The sequence below is a fragment of the Delphinus delphis genome, chromosome 10 (assembly GCF_949987515.2).
Source record: "Delphinus delphis chromosome 10, mDelDel1.2, whole genome shotgun sequence".
Lineage (NCBI taxonomy): Eukaryota > Metazoa > Chordata > Mammalia > Artiodactyla > Delphinidae > Delphinus > Delphinus delphis.
The window spans coordinates 68,494,798-68,516,460 of NC_082692.2; the positions used below are offsets into that span (position 1 = coordinate 68,494,798).

Sequence of the window (21,663 nt, forward strand, 5' to 3'; positions counted from 1 at the left end):
AAGGGCAGCCAGGCTGGAGTATAACCATGTATGTGACACCATGGGCCGCTTAGAAAGCAAAACTCTGTTCGTGTACTTCAGAAGGCAGACATGGACACAAGCGGACTTCCCTGGTGGTGGTGCACATGGAAGGAACGCCGTGGGCAGGACACCTCTGGGTTCTTCCCCCCAGAGCCTGGCTCTCAGCCATGTGTTTGTAGGGTTGCTGCAGGGACAGTTGAAAAGAGCCGAGGATGAGTGGCCAGTGCGCTTGGGCATCTTGCCATCAGCCCCGCATGATGTCACTCCCACTTACTAAAGAAAAAAGAAAAAAAATGCAAGTAGCTCTATCACTTCTATTGCCCCCCAGAGCTGGACATCTGCACACCTGCAAGAACATCCTCTTGTCATTGGAGAGATGCCACTTAGGGATTTCACAAGCCACATGAGGAAGAAAGGAATCTTCAGCTCTAGCTCAAGAACATAAAAATGCGCTGTGCTAATCTGGTTTGTTCATAAAACTGTTGTGTTAATGCCCTGGGGGAAACAAAAAGGAAAGCTATTTTAGCAACATTCCCTAGTTTGGTTGGGATTACGTGTGGGGGAAAACATTCCCGTTCCCCTCGCGGCTAAGGGTTTTGGTTCTCCTGGGTCCTCATGGTTCTCCCTGCCTGGCCGTGCCAGTCCCTGATGAGGGCTGGAAGAGAGTGTGCCCTGAGCCCAGGGGAAGCTGGGGCTAGTCAACGCTGGGGTTCACAACACACACCTCCCGAAAGGACCGAGGCTCCTGTGTCACCCAGAGTTGTCTCATAACTCTCCTTCTGAAAGATGCCCTCTGGTCCCCCTGATGCCACGCTCCCTGGTGTCAATTTTTGTGATTTTCAAAAAGCAGTGCAGAGAAGTGAATGAAGAGCCACAGTGAGTCAGGCTTTCATTTCAGACTCCCCTTCTCTCCCGCCTGACACGGCTGCATGGAAGCCGCACACTATTAGTTCCACATAATTGAAAAGTGTGTCAGGATCTCTCAGACACGAACCAGAAACATGCTGCTCATTGTCACCTCCAACGTGACTAATGCAGTCGTGTCTTAATTAGTCACTGTTTCCTGCGCTGACAGCATCAGAGCCCCGTTCCAAGGCCCCAGTTTGTGATGCGGATGAGATTAAAGGACTGAGAGTTGCCAGGTTTCCAGGTCCCCTTCCCACTGAGCACTCTGAACCCAGGTGGCCTCTGCCAAGTGCTTTGGTCAGACCAGGGCAGCACTGTGACAGTAGAGCCAACAGGGACACATTTTTGGATGGAGGGAGGTAATGAGACAAGTAAATGGTGGACTAGAACATTCCCTCACAAGTTGGTTGTTACATCACAGGCCCTTGGGCAGCTCCTCTGAGGCTGAAGGGGCAACTCCGGATGAACTATGCCACCTGGCCCAGCCCCTGCCCAGTGAGAGCTGACTGAACTGGGCACTCATCTGCCCCGAGGGTGGCCCATCCACTGGCTCCCTTATGACCCATGGCCCACAGTAGCTAGCCTGGGCCAGTTCCATTTCTCCTCAGGGGCTTTGTGTACAGAACAGAGCTTAAACCCGAGAGGAGAGACTGCAGGCAAGAGATAAAAGGTGGTGAAAGAGACTGTCTCAGGACCTCCCTGGTGGCGCAGTGGTTAAGACTCCATGCTCCCAATGCAGGGGGCCCAGGTTCGATCCCTGGTCAGGGAACTAGATCCCACATGCATGTTCCAACTAAGAGTTCACATGCCACAACTAAGGAGCCAGTAAGCCGCAACTAAGGAGCCTGTGAGCCGCAACTAAGACCCAGTGCAACCAAATAAATAAATAAATACTAAAAAAAGAAAGAAAGAGACTGTCTCATCATTGGAAGAACGTGGACCTCTACCCGAGAGCAGCACCTATTTCTGGGAACTCCTCCTCTCATTGCCCACCAGCCTGACTGCCCACCGTCTGGGCCCCAGGACAGGTGGGTATCACCCCAGTGTGAAGCCAGGAGGAGCACAGAAACCAGGAGCTGCCCCAGCACCCAGCACCTGCTAGCCTCATGGTGAGGTAGCCGTCCAGGCACCCCCTCTCCTCCTTCTAAAGCCCCCTGGGGCCCTTTGTTCATTCAGTCTCATAGGCGCAGAATCCAGGGCCCTTCAACTCTTCAGGAACCTACAGAAATGACTGAGATGGAAAAAAATTTACTGGATCCAAACATAAAGCTTCAAAGCTGATGTTCAAATGTCTATAGCACATATCACCAGGAGAGTTAGCCAACCACAACTCCTGCATACTTACATACCTGTTATGCTCAGTGTGGGACAGGGTGTACTGTAACAGCTTTGACAAGCCGTGGGGAGGGGTTTCCATGAGCGTGCTGCAGCCTTGACAGGGTTCTGGGTGCACCTACTCTGGTGAGGACCCCGTTCGTGAAGGGAAAGACCTAACTCCCTACAGCTCACCTCTAGCACTTGCCGTCTAAGCCATACTACCCCAGAAGGATGGAGAAGCTGACAGGCCAAGAGTTGACTGCACTTTGGGACAGGGGCACCTAGCAACTTCGGCTAATTAATCTGGAGGATAATTAAGAAGTATTTGTAAGACTTCCTTCATTAGGCCCCTAAAGGAGGCTGAACTACATTAGGAGCCCATTTTCCCTATTTCACTCTGATACACCCAGATGGTTCTGGTTAAGAAGGAATGACACTAAGTGGGGGGACTAATTCTGCCACAGTAATTGGGGTCGGACTGATGATGCAAATCAATGAGTCTTCCTTTCCCCCCAGACTCTTCAAATAAAACACCTTTCTTGCTACCCTTGAAAGTTAATTAGGGACTTCCCCAGTGGCCCAGTGGTTAAGACTCTGTGCTTCCACTGCAGGGGGCGTGGGTTTCATCCCTGGTTGGGGAACTATGATCCCACATGCCGTACAGCATGGCCAAAAATAAATAAATAAAATAAAGTAAAATAAAATAGAATTTTTTAAAAAAAGAAATTTGGGCTTCCCTGGTGGTACACTGGTTAAGAATCAGCCTGCCAATGCAGGGGACACGGGTTCAAGCCCTGGCCTGGGAAGATCCCACATGCCGCGGAGCAACTAAGCCCATGTGCCACAACTACTGAGCCCACGCTCTAGAGCCGTGAGCCACAACTACTGAGCCTGCGCACCACAAATACTGAAGCCCTCGCACCTAGAGCCTGTGCTGCACAACAAGAGAAGACACCGCAATGAGAATCCCATGCACCGCAATGAAGAGTAGCCCCCGCTCACCTCAACTAGAGAAATCCTGCATGCAACAACGAAGACCCAACGCAGCCAAAAATAAATAAAAATTAAAAACCCTGTTTAAAAAAAAAGAAATTAACAAATATCAATAAAATATTTACAACATTAAGGACATTCACTCAGGTAAATAGCAGTAAAACAAATCACTTTCCACCTGCATGTGATTGGCTCAGAAGTCTCATTTCCAAATAAAATACACGAGTCAAGCAACCGAATGAGGAAGATATAAAGGTGAAGGGGTACCCTGGACTCCCTAAAAACCACAGGCCTAAAATCACACACTTGTCCACCCTGCCCTGATATTAGTTCTGACCTGCCAAAAATGGCTGCATATTTAAAAAACATGACCAAGACAAGGACAGGCCAGACAGAGAAGATAGGAAAGAGAAAAGTGCTATCAACAATGGGGAGCACTACTTTGGGCAGAAGGGAAAGGCAGTGAATAAACTGCCAGGCCTGTCAGTCTGGGACACAGAAAGCTCCATCGCAGGGGCCAGGAATCCAGCCTCTCTTTCAAAGTCAGAATCATGGTCCAGTAACGTCAACGTAGGGAAAACTGTTCTGATGAGGAATAAAAACGATTCACATACTCAAGGTACTTGCCCACTTTCCTTTTGAAATTTAAGAGTTTTTGTTTCTTTTTTGCAAGGAGAAGTAGTATGAAACATCTTCACAGAGATGTGAAGAAAATAATTTATTCATTTTAAAATGGGGAAATTGACATGAAACTAGCAACATGAATACATGGTTTTAAAAACAGACAGGAGGGAGGAGATGCCCTGGTGAATTAGGTGGTAAGTGGCAGGGAGTGGGGCAGAGTATACAGCATCTCCTGAGCCAGAAGTCACAGGAGAGGAAGCGTTAAGTAGCACAGCAGCATCCCCTCACGGAGGGACCTGACAGGCCAAACCTGAAGACACCAACACACACGTGGCCAGAGCAGCACAGAAAGAAGAAATGCTGTTATCCTCACCAACAAAAGCTTCTTCGTTTCATAAATGGATGTGCTTTAGAGACTTGTTTCCATGGGAAAAGTAGCCTCACTATATTTTGAGTGGCACTTAAAGCCTCAAGTGTGATTCCCCCCAAAAACCCTTCTTGGGTAACGTGGGGCAGCTCAGCACCCATGTATGCAAGCACCCTGAGGCACAGGTGTGGCTCTAGGGAGACGGGGGAAAGCCCCAGAGCGAGTGGTTGGGCCCAGCTGTGCTCCAGGAAGCAGCGGGGACAGAGCCAGAAGCCATGGGCTGCAAAGGGCCTGCTGCCCAAGTGCTGGAGCCCGGGAAGCAGGTGTTAGTAATGGGACAACACCCGCTTCCCAAAACCCTGGGCCATGGGGACTCCTCTTTCTATAAACGGGGAAGCAGGCCACAGGAAGCAGCCCCCGGTGGCTGTCCCAGCTGGCCATCTCTCAAAAGGCGCTGGCCCTGACTGCGGCAGCCCTGTGCTGATAGCAGAGCCCGGCTGCATGGCGACGAGATGAGCATGAGCCCTTGCTGTCAGACACAGAGACTTTCCAAGCTGGAGAACAGAGTGGGAGCCGTGGTGTTCCTGCTCCCGAGGAGGTGGGGCGTCAGCATTGCTGCTCAGACAACGGCAGCTGTCTTCCTGGAGCTGGGAATGGACACTGTGAACACGAGCATGACTGGGCCTAGGCACTGCCGCTGGTGAGGATAATGGGGTGTGCCAACCTGTTTGCCGAAAAAGCTGGTCCCAAAGTCCTGCCCCAGAGACGCAGAGGCAAAAGGTCTGGAATGGATCCTGGAAACCTACATTTCTAACTTGCAATCCAGGTGATTCTGAGGCAGGTAGTGCGAGGCCCACACTTTGAGTCTGGGGTCAAGTGGGCAGGGGTTGGGTGACAGGGTTCTAGGGGAGAGAGGGGTGGTCAACGGCAGCAGAGAAGGAACTTGTGAGGGCTGGAGGCCCATTTCTGTGCATTCAAAAGACAAAAAAAGTACTTGGAGGGCCTTTCCTGGTGGCGCAGTGGTTAAGAATCTGCCTGCCAATGCAGGGGACATGGGTTCGAGCCCTGGTCCGGGAAGATCACACATGCCGCGGAGCAACTAAGCCCGTGCACCACAACTACGGAGCATGCACTCTAGAGCCTGTGTGCCACAACTACTAAGCCCACGTGCCACAGCTACTGAAGCCCGTGTGCCTACAGCCCGTGCTCCGCAACAAGAGAAGCCACCACAATGAGAAGCCTGCACACCGCAACAAAGAGTAGCTCCTGTTTGCCACAACTAGAGAAAGCCTATGCGCAGCAACAAAGACCCAACTCAGCCAAAAATAAATAAATAAATTTATTTAAAAAAAAAAAAAGTACTTGGGGGTGGGGGGCTGCCTTCTGTGTGTGCCACCCACCCTACCCCACGGGGCAATCAGTTCTTCTGAGGTAGGCTGACCCTGCCTTACAAAACATGACCAAGCCCATGATTCTGGAGGGCCTCTGATTGTTCAGTGACACCTTGCATTTAGCTACTTTCCCTGCAATTAATACGAAGCATTCTCTCCTTGAATAGATAAAAAGGTGTCCAGGTGACTGGGTCCTAGTCTTGGTGCACTGGGTGGGTCTTTATCCTTGGCCTCTTGGCTTTGGCTCTAGGCCAGTGGATTTAAATGTGTGCATTTCAGCCAAACTGCCATCTGATACAAGCTATCCTGCTCTCTGGGTGTAAACATAGAAAGTTTGGGGACGTCGGGGCTAGATGATTACTAGCTATTACCACCCAAGATATAGTCTGTGCATGTAGCTCCAAAGGTCAATCACATCTAATTAATTAATACATTACATCAGTTAATATAGTAATACATTAATGAAAGAAGAAGAATGCTTTGCTGCCTGAGAACAGCACCTGCTGGGTGCAGGGCAGGGAGGCAGGCCTTAGCCTGGGCTCACACTGTAGCCTGAAGGACCAGATCCGCAGGCCTGCCAGTCTTGTCCTGGGGCTGGAATTCCGGTGTACTGACCAGTGCTGGAAGTAACAGGTCGGCGGGAGAAGGGTGTGATTCAGTGACACATGCCATATAGAATTTACCCTATTTCATTCTGATGGAAAAAAAGACACCTCTATTCAACTTTAGTTGTCATCTGTGCAATCTCCTCATGAGAAGTTACAGCCAACTGCAAAGTGGTGCTCCCTTCAGAGTAGCTCACGAAGGATCACAGTGTCCTTCAAAGCCCTCCTCTCTCAAGTGGCCAGGCCAGAGGTCGTGAGCCGGCTTGCCCCTGCTATGGGAAGACATGTGCTGGCCTGGGGGTGGGGGTGGGAGTGGGGGACAGCCATGAAGGGGAGAGACATGACTCTGCCTGGCTAACTGTGGGAAATGTGATCTGAAAGACTGTGTCTTCATTTCTTAGATTTCTCGTTGAGCAATATTTCTCCTTCGCTAAACAACCAGGCCACAGTGTTGACGTGGGGAAAGCCACAACTCCAGGGCCAACTTGTTCTTGTTTGGTGCACAACATCACATAACATCAAGTCTCCTTCCAGCTTTTATGGAATATGTTAAATATTCCTATGGAGGGTAAAGTGGCTACATCTCTCCTTCTGGGCCAGAAGATTATTAACTATTATCATCCAAGATAGAGTTTGTTGGAACATGTAGTTCTGAAGGTCAATCACCACCAAAAAGAATTAACACATTATTCAAAAAGAAAAATGCTGATTATAACAAAATGGTGAAAAAAATAATTGCATCTATTTTAAAAGCTTTTTGGTCTTCCCTTAAAAATGGAACTCCTCCTTGCTGTCTGAAATCTCAAACGGATACTAAGGGTTTGGTCTGGTGGTTCGCTCCGATGACTCACCTGTGTGTTGGTCTCACTCCACTACAGACCCCTAACTGGGCTCTTCTGCATAAAAAACATGTTCCACCATAAAACTGCCCCACAGCTGGTCCAGGTGCCACAGGGCTTCTGCGAGGTCACGTCGTTTTGTCAGTGAGTCTGGACACACCCAACTGAGTCCTAAGAAAGTGGATCAGCTTGGTCTCTGTGAGGAATGCTGTCCCAAGAGTCACTCCCAAACAGAGGGCCCCCACAGCGACGTGCACCAGCATGGCTGGCCAGCCCCGCTCACAGCAGAGGAACACCTGCAGAAAGAAACCACTGTCACTGCCCCGGGCCCCCAGCTGTACCTCCTTTCTCTGGGGCAAGCCATGGGGAGTGGAGGCCCTACTGCTCCAGCTTCCAGTCAGGTAAAGGCATGACAGCTATGTACTAGGGTCTACTCTGTTCCCACGGGTACCACTGATCAGTCATTTCTATCATAAGATGCTGTCCCAGAAGCTTAGGGGAAGGGGTAAGAGGAAGCAAGTACTTGTCCAGCTGGGTCAGGCAGAGCAGGAACGGAATGCCTGGAACGAGGGACAGTGGACATGCTGCAAAATCATTTGGTGTGAAGGCTGCAGGGCACCTCACCTCGGAAACAGCAGTAATGCCACCACTGAGGGCAAATGCCCCGAGGAGGACTGGTGACAGGAACAGGCCGGCCAGGGGCTTGTGGGGACTCTTCCGGTAGTAGCGGTGGATGAAGCAAAGGCTCTGTGTGATCCGAATGCCCATGTTGAAGCAATTGGCCAAGATGAAGCCCACGCTGCCACACCAATGGGTCAGGAGATAGGATAACAGCAGGAACGAAGATGAGAGGCCCAGCATTGTGAAATTGTACCTGGGAAGAGGGAGGCAAGCAATGCAGGGCAGTGGGTACCTGGTCCCAAGGCAGGGCTGCTGCAAAGAAAGTGGCTGTGAACATGAATTCACAGAAAGCACCTTCAAGTTCCCGCAATCCAGCTGATTTTCACAACATCGAATGCTAAGTGGACAACATGGAAATGTCACTGTCCCTTTCACCCCTGAATAGAAGAGTAAGAAAAGGAACAACTCAACATATTTATGGTGTTTAAGGATAGTAACTGGTTAGTTTAAGTGACACTGTGATCAAAACACATAAAAATCCTTTTCAGCCTGTCTTTAATGTGAGACACAACAATATGACACGGGTAACAATTACATGTGAACAGGCACTCTGACAGGTACTGTGAGGGGTGCTGGGGATGCACTGGTGGATGAACACATGGCCCTTTCCCTGTGGAGCTTGGATCCGTTTTATGGACAAGGAAACCAGGCAGAGGGAGGCTAAATAATTTGCCTAAGGAATGAGCCTACACCCCAACCTGACCCCTCGCCCCTAAACTTTAGCACCTCATACCGCTTCCCTTGCAAAATGCGGAAGCCCCATAACCTTGGCCAGTGGATCTCACTCAAAGCAAGTGACCAGCTTCCATAATGAAATGGAAACAGGGAGCAAGGCCTGGACCACCTTCAGGGTTTCCCAGACTCTTACACATCCCTGCTCTGCTCTCTACATCTCCAGAGCTCTGTGGGTTCTGTGACTTGAGGGATTATACTGCTCCTTTCACTTCTATGATTCCAGAGCAGCATGTCACTTAGTTATCTCCAGTTTTCAGTTCTCAACTGAGTCTCAGCAGAGATAAAATAGCTGCCACAGTCTTCCAAAAGGCTTGTGGTACATCCATGAACAAAATTCTCCAGCATCTCATTTCTGCCTAGCACACAGCTGGCATTCTAAGTGTATAGTTGTTGAGGGAACCAAACTCCTTAGATCCCCAAGCTGTGTCAGCTGGGTTAGGAAACCTCAGAGGCCACCACTCGGGTTCTGTACAGAAGGGAGGGGTGGTAAGAAAGCCACTGTGGCCTCCAAATGCCCAGATTCCCAAGGTGCTATGGGAGATATAATTCATCAGAGAGGATAGCAAGAACACACACGCGTGCGCGCGAGCCTCCGCGCGCGCGCGCGCGCGCGCACACACACACACACACACTGTACTCAACAGGGGAGGTATGCTTTCATCCAGAATTCCAGAGAGGGAATTCATTTGCTTCTCAGTTGAGAGAGTTTCTTTTAATGAGTAATGGAACTACAAGAGCCCACATCTTCAAAGGGGAAGTTTCTTCACTAACTGCTAATCAATGATCAGAATGGCCAACTTTATAACAGGCCACTGAGGCTGGGCCAGTACTCTGACCTCTTTTCCAAAAAGAAGCAGAGATGTGTAATCTGTTCAGTTTTTTTTCAGAAACGATCTCAGAAAGGTTTATTAAGACCAATGCTTGGAGTTTAGGCCACAGGTTCACAAACTTTCAAAGTCATCCTCACCCAGCTCCAAGTAGAATGGAAACAATGAATGAAACTGGTAGGCAATTCATGCTAATTCAAGCAGGGACAAGTTCCATGGTGTGGCTTCTTTAACGTAGCCATTTGGGAGGTGCTGATGATGACGGAGTCCACTGTTTTTAACTAGAAGAGGGCTCTGCAACTATTGAACTTTCCAGAACTCATAAATCTATAGCCTTAAAGACATTATCCACTTCAGGAAAAAATGAGAATTTTAAAGATAAAATTAAAATGCCACTTTTTGAGTCAATGGAAAATTAGTCAGTGACAATGATTATTTTCTAAGGCTTGGTTAACACAGACAGGAAGTTATTTAATCAGGCTTATCAAAAGATAGATGACTGCAGCAGCAACTGAAGCATTCCCCAGTGGGTGCTGGTTGAAAACATCAAGGCACAGCTATACGTTGTAGCCTTGGTAACCATGCAAAGTATGGTGCCAGTCTTGTGTGCACTCGTCCTGCATTCAACAGTTATGGAGTCCCACTCCACATTGGGCACTCAAGGGCCAACAAGTCAGCAAAAGGAGCTGTCAGCCTTGGGCCTCTGCACCACTGTCCCCTCTGCCTGGAAGGTTCGGCCCCATCTTTGCATAGCAGACTCTTCTTGGTCATTCAGGCCTCAGCCTAAATGCCACCTCCTTGGAGGGGCCCCCCAATCTAAAAAGGCCCCAACTCTCACTAGATAACCCTGTTTTAGTTCTCTGCAAAGCACAATACTTTCTTGCTTATTTACTTGTTTGCTACCTGCCTTCCCTACTGTCAGCTCCAGGAGAGCAGGGATCTCTTTCTTCTCTTTTGTTCATTGCTGAATTCCTGGAGCTTAAAGAAATGCCTGTTAGAGAGTAGATGCCCAAAAAGTATTTGTCAAATGGACAAAAGAAAATGAGATATCCTTAACAAAACACAACAAAATCCTTCAGTGGAGCATAATGTAAAAGCCATCAATTTTATGCTATACATATTATGAGGTTATTAACAAAAAAGCCACTTGCAGTTCAATGGACATTCTAATATTTCACATCCAACTAAATCCCCTATTTTTATTTAGAAAAACACTGATTAACCTGTAGGTAGTTAACTAAAAGCCATGATTTCATCAGTATATATTTTTCAATCCAGAATCTGAAATGTAGGAGGTAAATCAATCATAACACTTAACTAAGCTGCTCAATTCTACTATAAAAATTCTTACTATCGTTTTATGTCTGGCTAAATTCATAGAAAGGGAAAAATTGCTGGGGTCTGTGATGAGCCCAGGTGCTACCTGTGTTCAGACAGGACTGAGGGTTGGGGTCAGGGGCCCAGACAGAAAGGGGGCTGCTATGTTTAATACAAACCTGGAGACCATGCTTAAAGGCACACACATTTTACTCTTAGGGGAAGTGAGTTACTTCAGATGAGAACAAGGCCCTGTCTTTTCTCTATGTTGACTACTAATACCATGAAAATAATTTTCCAGATTTTAATATACTGTTCTGATCCCATTACTACAAATAACTTAAAAAGTTGCTTTCTTTGGGTCAATGCAATGTAAGAGAAACCAAAGCAACCGGCCACTGTCTATATTCCCTCATGATTTGTTGCAAGATATATATTTTTAATGTTTTAATCAGGCTTAGTGTTGATTCTCCCCCTCAACACTAATGCTGAAATTGTTATAACAAAATTGCCTTCAAAGAGATAGATTCTTAGTCCAGAACTCTTTCCACTACACCTCAGTGCCTCATTTAGTACGCTTTAAATTATATTTTTAAATTATTTCATGTTAGAAGCACCTTTCAAGTAAAAACACAGTGCTTTCAAAATTAAACTTAGAGAACATTTTATCCACTAAAAAAAAAAAAAAAAAGATAGACTCAAAGCAGTTTATAGCTATAAATTTAACTGTCTGAAGTAAAAACCATGTCTAGACCACCATTTGAAAACTATGGGTTGTGACCTAAAAGTAGGCTAGGAAATCAATTTAGTGGGTCATGACATGGCAGTTTAAAGAATGAAATAGAACAGAATTAAAAACCATCAGTGTGTCCTGTGCGTAACTGGGGTACTTGTTGCTTCATGGAAGCTTCCTTTCAGTCACACCCAAATATGCACTGGGTCACAGTGTTCAATGCAGTTTTCACTCTGAAAGCTGGTCTGAGCCAGCGGTTCCTAAGGCCTTCGCTATCTATCATCAGCAACCTCCTGGAGCTGAGCGATAAAAGACTCCTTGGCCTAAGTTCCTAAAATTCCAGTTCAGCTGGTATGGGAGGGGGCCAGAACTTCTGAGCAATCTGGGCTGGGACCACTGCTCTAGACTCCAGTTCTCAACTACGGTGTAGCATACAAGGTCACCAAGCCGCTGTGAGACAGGCCCCAGTGGGAAGCAGACAGAGGCTGCTCTGAATGAGGGGAAGGGTTCGCCAACTCTCTGAGTACCTTTTTCCTATCCCACCCCCACACTGGGACTCTGAGGGATTTCAATGGCACTCAGGGCACTACAGAGGCAGCATGAAACCCCCGAGGGACCCAGACCTCAAGGGGCAAAGGGATAAAGAGGGCCACTCGCCCCATTACCTACACCCACCCCTTCTCTCTTCTTCTTCCTCTCTCTTCTTTGTCCATATCAGTTTTATCCTTCTCCTCAACTGCACTCTGCAGTGATGTCTTCAGATACCACCTTGCTAATTTTGGCATCTGGGACACAAGAGATCAATTATCCTAGGTGTGGGTCAGAGGCTCTTACCAGGAGTTCACATCAGAATCATTGAGGAGTTTTAAAAAAACATTCACATGCTCAGGGCCTGCCGATTCTGTAGGCGTGGTAGGAGAGAGAGTGGTGGGAGTAGGGTGGACAGGAATCTGCATTTCTAACAAGCTCCATGGGGCACTGTGACTCATAACCAGTGTTAAAAACTACTGCTTGAAATTCCAGGGCAGAGGTCCTGACCTGGGGGTCAATGGATGGGAAAAAATGTGGCAAAACTTGTATGTGCACTTGGGCCTTTCTCTGAGGAGAGGTGTCACAGATCCCCGAGATTCTGCAAGACCTACAAATCAGATTCTATAGATCTGCATCTCGTAGAAGCTCCTTGGTAACCCATCGGAGCACTGGGCAAGGAGGTGGGTGGAGGAGTGGATCTTGTCTGGTGCCTGCCTCTGCCAAACTGGACTAACAAAACCCTTCAGGGCCCTGACTTCTCTCTTCACAAAGGGAGGCAAGGAGCAGTGGCTGCCCCCAGCCCTACTGTGGGGAGGACTTACTGAATGGTGCCTGAGGAAGGCACCACACTCCTGGTTCTAGAAGAGCCTTCTGTAAATGCATGTTCAGAATGAAAAGAAAGAAGTTACTTCATTTTGGCTGAAGGCCATAATTAGAGGTTTATCTTTAAGGTTACCTACCTGTCAACCTCCTCTTTGCTCATGGCAGCAAATGTGAAACATTCGGTCACTCCATTGATGGCAAGCAGGAGGACGTAAAGGCAATAGGCACGCAGCAGGACAGGACCTGTAAGGAAACAACCCACTGAGACTCCAGAGCCCAAACGGGAGGCCCACATGCACCCTCACTTTGGCAGGTTGGTCAGAGAACACCAGAGCTGGGTCATGAGCCCTGCTGATGTCATCAGTGGGCAGACGCATGCTTGAGCCTATGGTCTTAACTATCTGGAAGGACTCCCAGCATTCTACAGTACTAACTAAAATAAACAGCTGAAAACAAAAGGACAATTAGGAATAAATGTACAGATCTCTTGCCTAACAACTAAAAGCTTATCTGGCCAGCAAGCAAATCTCACTTTTTAAATCAGCATGAAGAAGCCTGCTAGTTTGAGCACTTGGGGACACTAGTGGCCCTGCATGCTGAGAGAAACTCAGTTGAGGAGGCCCTGAAGAAACCCAGGGCTCAGGAGCAGCAGGAAACTACAGAGATAGAACACCCATAACTCTTCAGGGAGAATCAGAGCCTGCAAGGTTATTTTCTCCTAAAACAAAGTGATGTGATTCTAGAGCTAACTAACAAGCTTTGGGAAGATCTGCTAACAAAAAATCGGGAGCCTTAAAACGAAATTGATCCCCTCTTTTTTTTTTTTCCCCCTGGCTAAGCTGCGCAGCTTGCAGGACATTAGTTCCCAACCAGGGACTGAAACTGGGCCCTCAGCAGTGAAAGTGCCAAGTCCTAACCACTGGACCACGAGGGAATTCCCTGATCCCCTCCTTTAAGAGGGCTATTACTGACAGGCAGCCAAGCAGTTTCTAATAAAATAAACATGTACTTAACCTATGATCCAGCAATTCTACTCCTAGGTGTACAACCAACAGAAACAAATGCATGTGTTCACAAAAACATCCATAGCAGTTTTATTCCTAACAGCCCAAAGTGACCATCGACAGGAGAAGGGATAAACAAACTATGGGCCGTCCGCACAAAGAAATACTTCTCAGCAATCAAGGAGGAAAAAAACTACTGATGCATGTAAGAACATGGATGAATCTCAAAAACATTATATTGAGGGAAAGAAGCCAAACATGAAAGTGCCCATGCTATATGATTTCATTTATATGAAATTCTTTCTAAAAGCAATACTAATCTATGGTAACAGAAATCAGAGCAGTGCTTGTCTCAGAGTTGGAGGGGGGCAGTTGACTGGAAAGGGTCCTAAGAGAACTTTCTGGGGTAATAGAAATGTTCTGTATCTTAATCTGGATGTTGGTTACATGGGTGTAGATATTTGTCAAAAGTCATCAAACTGTGCTCTTTTTTTTTTAAAAAGCATTTTAAAATTATTTATTTATTTATTTATTTTTGCCTGCATTGGGTCTTCTTTGCTGCACGTAGGCTTTCTCTAGTTGCGGCGAGCAGGGGCTACTCTTCGTTGCAGTGCACGTGCTTCTCATTGCGGTGGCTTCTCTTATTAAAGAGCACAGGCTCTAGGCACGCGGGTTTCAGTAGCTGTGGCACGTGGGCTCAGTAGTTGTGGTGCGCAGGTTCTAGAGCGCAGGCTCAGTAGTTGTGGTACATGGGCTTAGTTGCTCCACGGTATGTGGGATCTTCCCGGACCAGGGCTCGAACCTATGTCCCTTGCATTGGCTGGCGGATTCTTAACCACTGCGCCACCAGGGAAGCCCCCAAACTGTGCTCTTAAGAGGACAGCATTTTAGGGCTTCCCTGGTGGCGCAGTGGTTGAGAGTCCGCCTGCCGATGCAGGGGACACGGGTTCGTGTCCCGGTCTGGGAAGATCCCACATGCCGCGGAGCGGCTGGGCCCAGGAGCTGTGGCCGCTGAGCCTGCGTGTCCGGAACCTGTGCTCTGCAACGGGAGAGGCCACAACAGTGAGAGGCCCGCGTATGGCAAAAAAAAAAAAAAAAAAAAAAAAAAAGGATAGCATTTTAATTTATGTAAACTAGACCTCAAAAAAGAAAAAACTTAACTGCTAAAAGAAAAGGGAAAGGCGGGGGGAGTTCCAGAGTCTCAGAATCTGAAACTTATTCATGGGTTTATGAAAGCTGCTTAATATGAAACATCCCTGCATCATGGGGACCCTAAATAGTTTTATGGCCATCAAAAAGGACAAAAGGACTACTAACAAGGCAGCCCTGATGGCCCTCTCTTGGGTACACATTGTACCATATCCTGTTGCATTTCATTCCCCAAGTCGCTGCAGAAAGTAGCCTGGCCCCCACTCCAGCTGTGGGATGACTCCAGCAAAGAACGCAGGGACCAGGTTCTGCCCTGTGGTGGCTCGAGGCTATGCTCAGTGTGCTTCCTGCTTCTCTCCATCCTCCTCTCTCTGGCAGAGAGGAGTGGGGCTCCTCTCATAACCTGCACCTCTCACTTGGTAACTGAAAGCTGACGGCATGTGTGAGTCTATCTGAAGGTGGATAGTGAGCTGCTTTGCAATGTGGAGGACACAAAACTCCTGCATGAAACGGTGATTCAAGTAGAAGCGCTTTGAGTCAATTTTGGGGAAAGAGGTTGGAATTGGGGAATTTGTGGATGGAACCGTAAACTATGGATTGAAGTGAGTGGTAGTATGGCTTGAATTATATATCCCCTTCAAAAGTAATCTGAAGTCTAATAGATCTGGATCTATTAGAGTGTGATCTATTTGGAAATAGGTCTTTATAAAGATAACCAAGTTAAAATGAGGTCATTAGGGTGGGCCCTAATCCATTATGACTGGTGTCCTTATAAAAAAGGGAAATTTGGATGCAGAAACAGACACTGACAGAGGGAAGACAATGTGAAGACACACACGGAGAAGACAGCCACGTGATAGGAGGAGTTAATGCATTTCCAAGCCTAGGACTGCCAGCCTACATCCTTAGCTAGAAGAGGCAAGGAAGGATGCCTACTCTGGAGATGTCAGAGAGAGCACGGCCCTGCTGACACGTGGATTTCAGACTTCTGCCCTCCAGAACTGTGAGACAATCAATTTCTGTTGAAATTAAGCCACCCAGTTTGTGATACATTGTTATCGCAGCCCTAGGAAACTAATATTAGGGGATTGAGAAGAAAAAAAGATTTTAAAAAATAAAAGAGAAGACACTGCTTTGGGAAAGCAAGTGTTCTCCTTACTTGCTGCAAATAATAAATCCTTCCTTCTCCAGACAAAAAAAAGTAAAAGAAAGGGCAAGAGAGAAGCACCTAAGAGATAAATGTGAGAAATCTCAGGGAAGTTCACTGAATGTATTTTTCTTTAGGATGGAAAAGCTAGGTATGAGAAAGACTTCTGAGAAAAGTCTCAGAGCACTTCCAAAGCTCCTAATTATATACAGGGCTAAGCCCAAGTAATGCAAAGCAAAACCACAGTGCCCCACGAACGCCTGCCTGTGGTGCGTCCAAGTCCTACATTTGGAGACAACAGCACAGAGGCCTCTTGAGAGGCCACTTCAGGTCATAGGTGAGTCCACTTCACAGGTGAGGACAAAGAGCAACATGCAACTGGGGCAATGGAGGACAGCAGCATTGCAAGGTCCACTTTCAAAACTAAGTGGTTCCCATTCTTTTCTGATTCAGTAAGACTTTCTGGAGAAAGTCAAGTTTTGTGAGGTAGTTTTAAGGGAACAAAAAAGACTATGGTGGGGGGCGGAGGGGGGCAGAGAGCAGTAGTGTTAATGTTTTCTGGCACAGGAAAGGCATTCGGATATGCAGCACTAGTCCGAAGAGTCAGGAGTAGGGCAAGGAGAAGATGGGTGGAGTGCAGACGAGGGAAGGAAAGCCGACAGGCACCCTGGGGAGACAAAATGACCCTCCCAGAAGGCACAGAGAACTGGAAGTTTGGTCAAAATGAGAAGCAGTTGCAATGAGGAGACAAATGCTAGAAGACCTTGCCAGGACAGGGATGCTGATGGAGGCCTGGGCCAGGCAAGAGACGACAAGGGTCCTAAAGATCCTGCAGCAGCTACACCAAACCACACATCCTTTTCAGAGACTGAGAAACCAGACCACTCTCAAGACTCTTCTCTCTCTGAAGATGAGACAGAGGGGATATCTTTTTGAGTCTAAAATTATTAACGACTCTGGGGCTTCCCTGGTGGCGCAGTGGTTGAGAATCCGCCTGCCAATGCAGGGGACACGGGTTCAAGCCCTGGTCCGGGAAGATCCCATGTGCTGCAGAGCAACAAAGTCCATGTGCCACAACTACTGAGTCTGCGCTCCAGAGACCGTGAGCCACAACTACTGAGCCCTCAAGCCACAACTACTGAAGCCCGTGTGCCTAGAGCCCATGCTCCGCAACAAGAGAAGCCACTGCAATGAGAAGCCCGTGCACTGCAATGAAGAGTAGCCCCCACACACCGCAACTAGAGAAAGCCTGCGTGCAGCAACGAAGACCCAACGCAGCCAAAAATAAAAAATAATAAATTAATAAAAAATAAATAGAATTATTAATGACTCTGACATAAACCATCAGAGATAGAATTTATTACCTTAGAAATCAACTAACACTGACCCTTTTAAATTCTCAAGACTGGTACCAGCATCTCACTTGAGTAAAAGGACCACACAATGACAATGGTTTGTTGATATATCTTCTATGATAAACGAATCCAGCAAGTGAACATTACATGGATGGGACGGCCCTTTCCTCGTGGCACTGTCCTGTGGTTGCATTACAAAGGCTGCTCCTTGGTGATTACCTTTCCAAAGGTGCAGAGCTGCTGTGAAATAGCCTGTCTCGATCTCTGCACACTGACTTGCTAACGGCATCTCAATGCGGGCCTCCCTGCAGTTGCCTGACCCAGGGAGCCACAAACCATGTCATTGGTTTCATGGCAGGTGTTTCTCCAAACTTAACAACCTTTGCTGTCAAGCAGAAACTCGGCCCTTCTTCCCCTAATACTAAAAGTTTGGGCCTATTATAGTGGAGACTAAAACATGCCAGTGACGTTGTAAAATGGCACTGGAGAAGGCCCTTTACATTTGAGATAGGGCAGCAGAAAGAAGTCTTCAGGGTTCTTGTCTAGTGACCTGAGGAATTAAAAACATCTTTGCTAAACCCAAGATGAAACACTCCAAATGGATTGCCACCCCACGACCCAGCGCATTTTGAAACTGGTGAAGTTCCCAGGGCCCAGCGATGCTGTGAGACGCCCAGTGGCCTGGGCACCAAGTGTTTCAAAGTTAGACACATTCAATACTTTCTCCTTCAAAACCCAAGAGTCACTGGACTAAATATACCACTTTATTTGCCGAGATCAATTTCATTCTCTGCAAATGGCTCTGGGTTATCCTTCGGAGGCTTTTGTCCATCAGGCCGTGAGATTTATGTGGCATTTACTATCTGCAGATGTGTTTAGTACCAAGCGGAGACTCATCAGAGCCTGCTCTCTTCCTTCCTCGCTTACCCCAGAAGGAAGCAATCGGCAAAACACATTTTAGGGCTGAGACGAAAGCCAAGGATTCATAACAACTGCTCCAAGTGAGGTTGCGGGACTGATCGACCTGGTGCCAAAGCTCTAATTGCACCCTGAGCTGGTTTGACCTCAGGTGCCCCAGCTACCGGCAATTTTCCCTGCACTGACACACATGTCAGTCGTGTGTTTGAATTTTGTAAGACTCTTCTAAATATTTCGGTTTGGAAATTAGAACAGATCTGGAAAAACCTCTTGTGCATACCTGATCCTGAGCTAAGCATGGCCCCTCCATAGATGTCCAAAGCCAGTTGAGAATAGGCAAAGCCGAAAACAGAGATGGTCAGGCCAGTGAGCAGGGCCAGCTTTAGCAGGGACTCCAAAACCGCGGCGGCCACAGCAACATCCTCCTTGGGCCGGGGGAGAGGGAAGGAAGTGGGATGAATCATGAGCTAAAGAAAAACTTCACATCTGACTTTCTCCCTTTGCTGTTTTACAGATCACTCTTTCAACTGCTGAGGGCCATCACTGCTTTTCTGTAGCCTGGGTTTGTTTCTATGTCAATTAGCAAATGGAGGGAAAAAGACAAAGTGTACCTCCTTAGGCAGTGCAGGGGAGGGTTAGTTTTTAACTCATTTAGGATAAACTATCTCAAATGTTGCCTAGGAAACACTCACTTCCCCCTCTGACATTTATTCTTAAATGGATGAGTTTTTACATTGTTAGCTAGCTTTGTCACCGTGCTTCTCCTGACAAACAACTCCAAACCCTGATGTTCCTGGAATCTACACTTAGGAAAACATTCCTACATCAGTCTGAGAACCAGATTAGCTCGTTTTGAAATACTGTGCATAAACTGTATTTTGCAAAATGTCTTCTAAGAGATGTAAGAGGCCAACTTAGCTTGCTTCTAATTCTAAGACAGACATTTTCAATGGTTCTAGGAAAAGGGAAGTTTCTACAACCAAATACTCCTGGATTAAAATCTCTTCTGTTTTTACTGGCTGGAGTATATCAATTCTCAGAGTCAGAATGGAGCTCTGGGCATGTCACAGTCCTTAAGAAGCTAAACAACTGGTGTGGTGAGCGAGACCAAATGTCCGCATGCTTTCCTCCCCGCACCCTCAGTTAGCCTTGACCCCGTCTCTGCATCCTTCAGTTCATCTTTTGTTCCTGAGAATCTGAGGATGGGGGAGGCAACCTCATTCTTACACCTAAGACTAGACCATGGAAGGAGGTCTGCGCTGCGCTGGGGACAGCCGCAGAGAGTTCTGAGAGGGCTGGGACAAGAATAAGGTCACAAAGAAGGACAAAGGGTGAAAAAGAAGGGCTGGTCAGGGGAAAAAGGAGAAGCTGTGAAAGAAGAAGTGAGCTCAGCGTCCTGCCATCATTCAGAATGTGATAGAAGAATGAAAACTAGAAGAAAATTTCAGAGCTAACAGAGGGGAACAGATAGCTCCACGTTTCTGTCTGTTTATCCTGCACATAGACAGAGAATTCACTTGGGAGATGGTGACATAAGAACCAAGACTACCTGCTTCTGAAGTGTAGCATCCTTTTCTCTCTCCAGCACCTTAGCAAAGAATATATAAAAACTCTCTTCTATTGGCTGGAAAATTAATCTGGCCACAAGGGAGCCAAGATTATTCACTATATCATACACGCCTACAAAACAAAAAGGAAGAAATAACAATCGTATTGGTTTTTCTATTTGAATTTTTATAGCACCATTAAAATTTTTTCTAATTTAATTTTTTAAATTAAACTTTTTGAGATAATTATAGATTCACTTGGAGTTGTAAGAAATAAAAGAGAGATCCATGTACCCTTTACCCAGTTCCCCAAACAGTAAATTCTTGCAAAACTATAGCACAATATCACAACTGACATGGATACAGTCAAGATACAGAACATTTCCATCACCAGCATTTTTTTATAAAAGTCATTAATGCCAAGTTGATTTTTTTTTCTATTTTTATTTGCACTACTTTGGGATTATATTCAAAAATAAATGTGAAAAAAATATTAAGACCTATATAGCCACACAAACATGGAGCAAATCTTTGTGACTGCAATGAGGTCCCTTTTCCCTTAGCACACTCTGGCCCCCAAAATGAGCACCAGAGCTCTGCAGAAAGCAGGGTAAGGGCAGAGAATCTCAAAAGAGAACTTGCCACCCATGTCAATGAGAGGGGATAGTCAAATATATATTTATAAAGACCTACAATTTTTAATCTTCAGGATTCATTTCTTCTAATCTTTTTGTAAAAAATAGTCTGCAGGTTCATTTTTTCATTAAATGTATCAAACTGCAGAGAAAAATATGAGAAAGTATCTACTAATAGTTCATCTTTAATTAAAACAATACAGAATTTCATCTTACCCTGATCCCCAAAATTTAACACGTTCAAAAATGTCATCACATATCGCTCGCCTGTAAATGGAAAAGCAAAATAATTAGCATTTCAAATGTACAGTATTTTCTTCTTTCCTTTTCTTTTATCGTCTATCATCTCTTCCAGTTGGTAAATACTCTCAAAGGAGAAAAATTAAGTAATCAGTTAAAGACATGTTCCTTGTCCTAATGTTGATTGCAAATAATCTCAAAATAATAACAATTTGGAAAGTGCAGGGGGCTTTACTGACAACAAATTCCCAAACCAGTTAAATTAAAAACAAAACAAAAATCAATAAAACCAGTCTGATAAGTTTTTCAAAAAGTATGAGGAGGGCTTCCCTGGTGGCGCAGTGGTTGAGAGTCCGCCTGCCGATGCAGGGGACACGGGTTCGTGCCCTGGTCCGGGAAGATCCCACATGCCGCGGAGCGGCTGGGCCCGTGAGCCATGGCCGCTGAGCCTGTGCGTCCGGAGCCTGTGCTCCGCAACGGGAGAGGCCACAACAGTGAGAGGCCCGCGTACCGCAAAAAAAAAAAAAAAAAAAAAAAAAAAAAAGTATGAGGAGTTACTAAAATGTTAATGATGAAAATGATTATCTCAAGTTTTCAGGGAGGTCAGATAATCTGCGTGTAAATTCTGTGAAATGAAAGGTCCATGATTAAGTGCACAGACTCATCAAAAGTTTCCTCTTTGGGTGGATAAAGCTCTGTGGAGGCTGGCAGTTCCCTGGAGCCCAAGTTCACAATTCAAGACAGTCTAATGCTTTCAAGGTGAAGACACCAGCCCAGAGCCCTATTCCCCACCCTCAACTTCCATGAATGTTCTTATTATCTGTGAGTGGAAAGCACTGACCACTATGGAGGTGGAGCACTGAAGAGTGTCCATAGCTCTGAAGGGCCAACTCTCACCTCCTAGCAACTTGCTCAAAGAGGAAAGCAATATTAAGAGATGAGAAGCAATGTGATCTCAA

General features: G+C 46.6%; 1 protein-coding gene across 2 annotated transcripts in view; it reads right to left on the reverse strand.

The window, feature by feature from the left end:
• Positions 1 to 5,576: 5,576 nt before the first annotated feature.
• The window catches only part of RFT1 (RFT1 homolog), a 37,754-nt gene continuing 21,667 nt past the window's right edge, over positions 5,577 to 21,663 (reverse strand). Inside the window, exons 8-14 of one of the 2 annotated variants that reach the window (XR_009520881.1) lie at positions 20,681 to 20,731; positions 19,832 to 19,962; positions 18,563 to 18,707; positions 12,847 to 12,952; positions 7,688 to 7,937; positions 7,076 to 7,359; positions 5,577 to 6,313 (exon numbers count right to left, since the gene is read on the reverse strand). Coding sequence is in view for 1 of the 2 variants with exons in the window: in XM_060022684.1 (XP_059878667.1) it covers positions 7,192 to 7,359; positions 7,688 to 7,937; positions 12,847 to 12,952; positions 18,563 to 18,707; positions 19,832 to 19,962; positions 20,681 to 20,731 (851 nt within the window). In the remaining variant the exon portion in view is untranslated. Of the gene's footprint in view, positions 7,360 to 7,687; positions 7,938 to 12,846; positions 12,953 to 18,562; positions 18,708 to 19,831; positions 19,963 to 20,680; positions 20,732 to 21,663 lie in introns of both variants that reach the window. The other variant, XM_060022684.1, reaches the window with a different exon arrangement.